At 34.3% G+C, this 8,552-nt stretch overlaps 1 protein-coding gene across 1 annotated transcript; it reads right to left on the bottom strand.

Moving 5' to 3' along the window:
* Positions 1 to 2,695: 2,695 nt before the first annotated feature.
* Positions 2,696 to 5,892, bottom strand: LOC110873322 (aquaporin NIP2-2). The gene is made up of 5 exons (XM_022122251.2): positions 5,666 to 5,892; positions 5,365 to 5,589; positions 4,370 to 4,564; positions 4,193 to 4,254; positions 2,696 to 3,023 (listed from the first exon to the last, which is right to left on the bottom strand). The coding sequence occupies exons 1-5, from the start codon at positions 5,792 to 5,794 to the stop codon at positions 2,780 to 2,782; spliced, it is 855 nt and encodes a 284-aa protein (XP_021977943.1). The 5' UTR covers positions 5,795 to 5,892; the 3' UTR covers positions 2,696 to 2,779.
* Positions 5,893 to 8,552: the final 2,660 nt, after the last annotated feature.

Raw genomic sequence — 8,552 nt, forward strand, 5'->3', positions numbered from 1 at the left:
AAGTAATAGGGAAAAATTTTCAAAAAAAAAGAAAAAGAATTCTCTCATTCACTTCTTGCGTTAAGAGTATTTTGTATGCTAAGATCCATTTGTATTTGATCTTTACATCACAAATCATCCCATTAGTTTCTTGTAGCTTCCCTAATTTTTTTCTCAAGTTTAATACACAGCTTGACTTCTTATCTCGCATCGACAGTCTCCATCACAACATAATCGTCTCATTTTTTTATGTTTTGAGCTTTCATTAATGAATTGATTTGTGTTAGGGCAATAGTTTATTTACATGTTCTATACCCACGTATAAATTCAATTAGGGGTGAGCAAATTTAGGTCCGGATCGAAAATAACCGAGAACCGAACCGAAAATATACTCAATCCGAACCGAACCCAAGTACCTAGGTACTTAGATCGGTTCCAACTTTTCATATAAAATAGAGTCGGGTCGGGTCGGTTCTCGGTTTTTTTCATGGTGAAACCCGACTTGTACCTATGGACCGGAACCGACCCTATATTTAGGGTAGTGAATCGGTTCCTTATTTTATGTTTGATCGGTTCTCGGGTCGGGTGAGGCAATAGTCGGGTAGGGTCGGGTTTTTCCTTTTGCTCACCCCTAAATTCAATGGCCTATTTTGGTGAGTGTTTCTTTAGCATTTTTTTTTTACTTTTAAATCCACTATACGTTCCTAAATTAGCAAGGCTTCTTGAAGTTTTGGTTCTTGCTAACTATTGAAACTACTATATGAACTATACATCTAATTAATAATGAAGATACGCTCAAAAACGTTGCAAAATGAGACTAACAATTTTGATAATTTTGTTGGTTGCAAATATGTTGATGCACATCAACATTTATATTATATTTTGACAAATATCTTGAGGATTTTAAACATGTATGGTATGTTTAACGAATTATATTTTTAGCTGCTTTTTATAATGGATATTCGTATCTATATCAATCATGTTAAAATCATACTTATGTTATATGCAATCAATCGTCAATTACGTGTTTACATGCAAAACTGAGACTTTTTATAAATTTGAGTTGCCAATCATACATGCACGATACTCATCACATACGTACATACACTTCCGATACTTGAAAACATGCTAAAATGCAAGTTTATTGCATAAAATAACAATGGATACAAGACCAGGTACTAAAAATGAACAAAAAATCAAACAATTTGGAAATATAAGGCACCGCGCTGCGCGACGCATTACTATACCTCCAAATTTTAATATAGTTTATCCAAATTTTAATAGGGTCTACATATTCACACACCCAAGTGCCTATTCATGCACCCTCATATACATTTTGTATAGGTCTATACGTCGTGTATAACCTTTTTCAATTTCTAAGAGAATCTCTGATTATGTCATATTTTGTCTATATGACCCGTAAACGCCTCGTATTGGCCTATACGGGGCCTATAAACAAAAAAAGACCATTTTACCCCTGAGTTAGGGCTAGACTGTGGCAAAACAGGGTTATAATGGTCTTTTGGAGCACACTAGACGCTCAATCTAGGCCTATACGGGGAGTATAGACAAAACAAACCATTTTAGCCCTGAGTTAGGGCTAGACTGGGGGCAAAACAGGGCTATAATGGTCTTTTGGACCACACTAGATGCCCAGTCTACCCCTGTATGCGGCGTATATATATATATATATATATATATATATATATTTTGTGTTTTCTCTTTTTAATATCGATAACACTAATATTAATTATAAAAAAACTCATATTAATATCAATAACACTAATATTAATTATAGAAAAAACACATATTAATTATAATAACACTAATATTAATTATACGAGACTTATACTACACTATACGATACAATACGATTAATATTGTATAAAATGTTTGTAAAAAAAAACTAATATTGTATAAAATGTTTGTAAAAAACTAATTTTTATAAAAGTTTGCTAAAACAATTAATATTGTATAAAATGTTTGTAAAAAAAACCTTATATACGCTTCATATTGGCCTATACGTGGCATATAAGGGGCATGAGTCATATATGAGACCTATACGAGGGGTCCTATACACCACATATAGGCCTATACGCGACATATAGGAGCAACCAAACCAGAACTGACATGAGTCAGGCACTGAGTTTTATGTAACCCTATACGCCTCGTATAGGCCTATATGAGGAAGAGGGTGTGCAAATAGACAGATAGGGTGTGTGGATAGTTTGAGCCTTTTAATATAGTTTATATTAAATTGTAATACATCCTCTATCCTCATGGAGCTGTCATTAAGTGCATATTCAAATTTTTGATCCTCCATCCTCATGGAGCTGTCATTAACTGCATATCCAAATTTTAATATAGTTTATATAATACTTTGGGGGTGTTTGGGTTAGCTTATTTTGGAGCAACTTATGACTTATTGACTTATAAAAGTTAATAAGTTATTTTTTGAGTGTTCGGGTTAGCTTATTTTGAAGGAGTTTGTGTCTTGAGAAGTCATTTCTTGAGAAGTTAGAATTTCTAACTTCTCACTTTTGACTTATATAAGTTAATAAGTCACTTTGAGAAGGAATGCCAAACACCCACTTTGTAATTTTGTATATTCTTAATGGATATTCTTGATCCCTATGTATGTGTATATATATTATGGTTTAGTTGTGATGCATGATATGCAGCTGAGAAACATGTTTGAGTTGGCTGATCACTTATATGGATTTACAACCGATAATTAAAATGTGCATGATTGCACTTCTTTAATATATATATAGCATAAGCCATTTTACTAGTTATATTATTACACGAAACTAAGGGAATTGTTCTCTGCAACATGTTGATCATTGCTCTTCATTCTTCTAAGTTTGAAAGACGACATCGTTTGAATCGGTCTATCAGTATGCCGAATAAAACTGTAGCATAGCGCCCCTGATATGGTCCCAAATATAGGACCAACAATATATACCCAAATGCCCTTGAAGTTGTTGCTAGCTAAAGCAGGCCCGATGGTGCGTGCTGGGTTCATCGATCCGCCTGATACTGGTCTGCAACATGTTTATATATTATTTATTTGATTCATTAACATATTAGTAACCAGGGCCGTCTATCGGGGGTGCAGGAGGTGCTTGCGATCAGGGCCCAAATCAATATAGGGCCCGAAAATATTTTATAAATTATATATATATATATATATATATATATATATATATATATAGTGTGAGGTTCATTGGGGAACACTTAAAAAGTGGGGAACAGCGGGGAACTGACTCAAACGAACTCCGATTGGACTCATTTCAGTTGCGTTGGAACCGGCTCGTCGAACCCTAACTAGGATCTTTTAACCCTGAACCCTAAATCATAACCCCTAAACTCTAAATATATTAGGGTTTGGCTTTTAGGGTTTTTCTTTAGGGTTTAGCTTTAGGGTTTAGCTTTAGGGTTTAGATTTTGTGTTTAGGGTTTAGCTTTAGGGTTTAGGGTTTAGCTTTAGGGTTTAGCTTTAGGGTTTAGCTTAGGGTTTAGCCTTTAGGGTTTAGTTTTTAGGGTTTATAGTTTAGATTGTACGGTTTATCTTAGGTTTTAGCCTTATTTTTTTAGCTTTAGGGTTTAGAGTTTAGGAGTTAGGATTTAGGGTTTAGGGTTAAAAGATCTTAGTTAGGGTTCGACGAGCCGGTTCCAACGCCGCTGGAATGAGTCCAATCGGAGTTCGTTTGAGCCGGTTCCCCGCTGTTCCCCAATTTTTAAGTGTTCCCCAATGAACCTTCCCCTATATATATATATATATATTATCCTATATATATATATATATATATATATAAAATTCTGGATGTTTGTATAATACGGGCCTGCTAAAAGACCCAAAGTTTTTTAAATAAGGGTCTGTTTAAAAGTTTTTAAAAATGGCCCAATTAACAAGCCCAAGTGACTAGTCTAAACAAAAATAAGGGTCTGCTAGATCAGGGAAAGGAAACAAAAAGTCGTCGTATTATGGGTCTTTAGTATTTATATATTTGATTGAATGATTGATGAGTTTATATTATATTATGGGTCTTTAGTATTTATATATTTGATTGAATGATTGATGAGTTTATATTATATGAAGATTTACGAATAGGGCCCAAATTTTTTATCTCGAACAGGGCCAAGTTTTTTTTTGTGATTTTTGGAGACGGCCCTGTTAGTAATTTATAATGTTATAGCTTTAAAGTTGTACCCTGCCAAGATGGAAGTAATGCATACTGATGATCCAACTGCTATACCTGCTAGCTCTCCTACCTGGAAACATTTTTTATGTTCACTTTTCTTGTCAAATAACTGATTATCTGATTACTAGTTTAGTTAACTCTATAGTGGAAATATTATTTTCTAAATGAAAAACATGCGTTCTTACGGCTTTAGAATCTGTTGCGACAGCTGAAGTGACAAACATCATACAAAAAGTGACTATGATCTCCATGACCAAAGCTTGTAGGTCTGTCCCTGAAGGTGTCGTTGTCCCCAAATGTTTTACCTGTTGTAGCAACACCCGTAGCGCAAACGAAGCTGATATGGACCCAGTCAGTTGTGCTGCGGCATATATAGGGACCTGCATAGATTGAATTACTCATGCTAGTTATTTGATTCACCGAAAGGTAGTATTCCGATATGTGTCTGATTGGGTTGCTTGAAAATATATATTTTTACCGATATCTTCCGTTTCAAATTTTTATCTAAACATATTGAAAACTTGAAACTCTATTTTTTCTAAGTTAGCTAAAATTTGGACATTTTAAGACATTTTTTTGGGATAATTATGTCTAAGTTAGTTAAACTTGATTCATCGTTTGGTGGTTGTAGTAGACTTCTTGTGTTTTGTTTATCATTTGATGGTCGTATTTAACTACTTATTTCCATTGTTTAATGATAACAATGTTTTTATTTATTATTTTCAACTTAAATGTTCGTTTATGTTCATTTTTATTTGCTTGTGTTCGTTTGGTTCGAGACTCGTGTTCACGAACTGTTCGTGAACAATTGAATTTCCTTAACGAACACGAACATACATTTATGTTAGGTATGCGTTCATGAACAGTTCACGAACATGTTAATTTTCTTAACGAACGAACACGAACATAGCTTTGTTCGTGTTCGTTTGGTTCGTTTACAGCCCTACCCATGCATTAATAATAAATATAGAATAAATGAAGATATCGGAGATTGCCAACTACTCAACTAGTTGTAGTAGGTCACAACATGCCTATTGCCTTGGCTTGGTTCAATGGTCTCAAAGACTCAAGGTCCCATCCAACTCACTTTAACCACATATGCTTTGCTTTTTTGTTAGAATTTTTTGAGATGTATGGTTCCAACACAACGCGTACATATAAGTGACGTCTAGTCGCATACCTGAATCCAAGGGAAATGACCACCGGTTGCAAATGCTAGCGTGACGGCAGGGTTCATGTGTGCACCGGAGATATGTCCAACAGCATATATCATAACGGTAACAATGAGCCCACCAGCAACCGAGGCTCCAAGCTGTGACACCTTACGATTGTCGCTTGTGGTAAGTGCCGCTGCTCCACATGTCACAAACACCAACAGAAATGTAGCCACCACTTCCGCCACCACCTGTCAACAAAACATCATGAAATTATTATAAAGATAATATGACAAGAATCATTTCATGATGGATATGCTACCTTACCTTACGCGAAAAACCAGGAGGGTAGTCAACTAGAGATAATATAAAGCCACTGAGTCGACGGATTTGTGGTTTTTCGGCTGTGATGATGGGAGACTCACGTTCGCCGCCATTTGGACGTATTCCTGACATGGTTATGAAGGTGTTAGACGATAAAACAAGATATAGAAACTTGTGTAGATGGTGAGGGAATTTTTATGATAGTAGTAGGTAAGTGAGACTACATAATATTACATATTGACATCTAAAGTGCTTGAGGTTCTCCTACTTATATACAAACCAATTGCGTCATCCTATCCATAAAAGAATGACTCTTGGTATAGTGAATGAGTGAAAAAGTTAATATAACTTTTAACTAAAATGGAAGTAATGGGCCTCATAATTAGCTATCACACAAGACTCAACAGTCCACACAGGCACACACTTTGGCCCAACGCCAGGCCTACAACCCAACCTTAGTGCTTTGAATTACAACATTTCAAAAAAAAAAAAAAAGAAAAGAAAAAAAAATCGATGTAGTGTCTTTTCACTCATATAACACAATGGTGTTGGTGTATTAAGTATTAACTTCACATACCTAAAATTTATTTTTTTTGTTGGTGGACAAAAGAAATGGGCTAGATAGAATAAACACAAATATTAGAGCTTATCAATAATATGGTATTGTTCGAATGTTCTTTGTCTTGAGTGATTACCTTTTATTTTAAAATACAAGCTAATAATATATAAAATAATTAGATTAATATACAAATCATTATTAAAGCTAATAATATATAAAATAATTATATTAATATACAAATCATTATTAAAATAACACGTTGGATAATTAATTGTAATTTAAAAAAATCCAACATCTTATTGGATAAAATAATTGGAAATATTTTTCACTTCTTTTCAACACAAATAATAATATTTATATAGGTATGTAATAATTAATAATTTATAACTTTACATTCTTCTTAATTCAAATTTCGCTATGAGCAAAGAAATGTCCAATATAGAGAAGGTGAATGAGATATGAAATATTCAAAGTAATGAGTTGATATCAAACTTGAAAGAAGGAAACGGGACCTAAGATCATATCCAACATCTTATTGGAAAACATAGCAGAAAATATTTTTCACTTATTTTCAACAAAAGTAATTATATTTATATAAGTAATTAATATATAGAGTTATTGAGTAAATTACGTTTTTGGCCCATGTGGTTATATCACTTTTATTATATTAGCCCAAAATAAGAATTTTTAACATATCTGCCCCCATGGTCTCTATAACTAACAATTTTGGCCCCTAAGTCTAACCATTTTGGCCCTCATGGTCTCTATAGCTAACCATTTTGGCCCCCATGATCTCTAGACTTAGGGGCCAAAATAGTTAGTTATAGAGACCATGGGGGCAGATATGTTAAAAATTCTTATTTTAGGCTAATATAGTAAAAGTGATATAGCCACATAGGCCAAAAACGTAATTTACTCTAATATATATTTATAACTTTGCATTCTTCTTAATTAAAGTTTAATTATGAAAACATATATTAAAGGTGAATGAGATATGAATATTCAAACTATTGAGTTCGATTTTATACCTGAAAGAAGTAAATGATTAAAATTTGTCCCACATAGGTAAATCTTCAACTCCTACACACATGCATAAGGGTGCAATATTTGATTCGATTGACCTATAAACTTTGAACTTGTGCAATTCTGTAACTTGTGAACAAGAATGACAAACAAAAACTCTTAAGCTTGCATATGTTGACATCAAACAATCCTGATGGTCAGTGGCGGACCCACGATTCATGCAATTTTGTAACTGTTTGTTTCTAAAATCGTTCTTTTTTTTAGATGCATGCAATCCTGATGGTCAGTGGTGGACCCACGATTCATGTTGATGTCAACAAACAGCAGTGGCGGCGGACCTACCCACGATTCATGTTGAGATTTGAGGCTATAGTCTTAGGGTTAAAAATAGGCACGATTGACTTATAAGTTAAGAACAAACAACTGGTCTCAATGATAAACTATATGAAGTCAAAGAGAATTGAATGTTTCAGATTTGATAACAAAAGGGTTTACTAAAAGGGTTATTCAATTCAAACCTAACTTCACTGACTTAAAATCCCAAAATCTAGGTTTTATAGGATAACCTACCTTTATGAACCAAGTATGTGGGTATTAGATATATCTAAGCTAACATATAGATACTCTAAATTAACCAGTGATGTAGTTAATTAACTAATGAGAGAACGATGGTCGCTTCGAAGCAGGGGCGCAACTTATAGCGGGCGGGAGGGGACGACCGACCCCCTGAACTTTTCGCTCAGTAGTGGAGATTATGTGGACATGTAGTTTTCGTATAGAAATTTTTGGGTATATACGTTTTTGACCCCCCCGATTTTATAGAAATTTTTGGGTATGTACGTTTTTGACCCCCTCCGGTCAGAAATCTCAAACTTCATCACTGCTTCGAAGGGAATTGTGCGGACATAGTTCCTAAGCGAGCTTTCATAGAACGAGACTTGTGTTTAGGACCACCAAGGACACCATATAATAAGGGGGTGACTAGTCATGTGTGTTGGAATATTGTTGTTTGCATGATACATGTTTAGGACCACCAAGGACACCATAATAAAGGGGGTGACTAGTCATGTTTGCATGATACAAAAATTTATTCAAGGATATTGTGTCTACTAACAAGAAAGAGACTAAGTACATTTTAATGATGGAAGGTTTAGATCTAACACGTACATGTCCCATGCAAGAGGTTTTATCAGTACCTTCATGTGTTTTCAGTTGATCTCCATACAAGTGTGGTGTGGATTGTTGGAAAAGTTTGCTGAAAATATGATTTTTATTCACCCAACTTCAAACACAAATAATTATAACTAA

Source organism: Helianthus annuus, chromosome 8, assembly GCF_002127325.2.
Source record: "Helianthus annuus cultivar XRQ/B chromosome 8, HanXRQr2.0-SUNRISE, whole genome shotgun sequence".
Taxonomy (NCBI): domain Eukaryota; kingdom Viridiplantae; phylum Streptophyta; class Magnoliopsida; order Asterales; family Asteraceae; genus Helianthus; species Helianthus annuus.

Coding starts and splice junctions, on each gene's coding strand:
- LOC110873322 (XM_022122251.2), bottom strand. CDS start 5,794: ATGTCAGGAATACGTCCAAATGGCGGCGAACGTGAGTCTCCCATCATC. Junction 5,590..5,665: donor CTCCTGGTTTTTCGCGTAAG/GTAAGGTAGCAT, acceptor TTTTGTTGACAG/GTGGTGGCGGAAGTGGTGGC. Junction 3,024..4,192: donor ATTACTTCCATCTTGGCAGG/GTACAACTTTAA, acceptor AACATGTTGCAG/ACCAGTATCAGGCGGATCGA.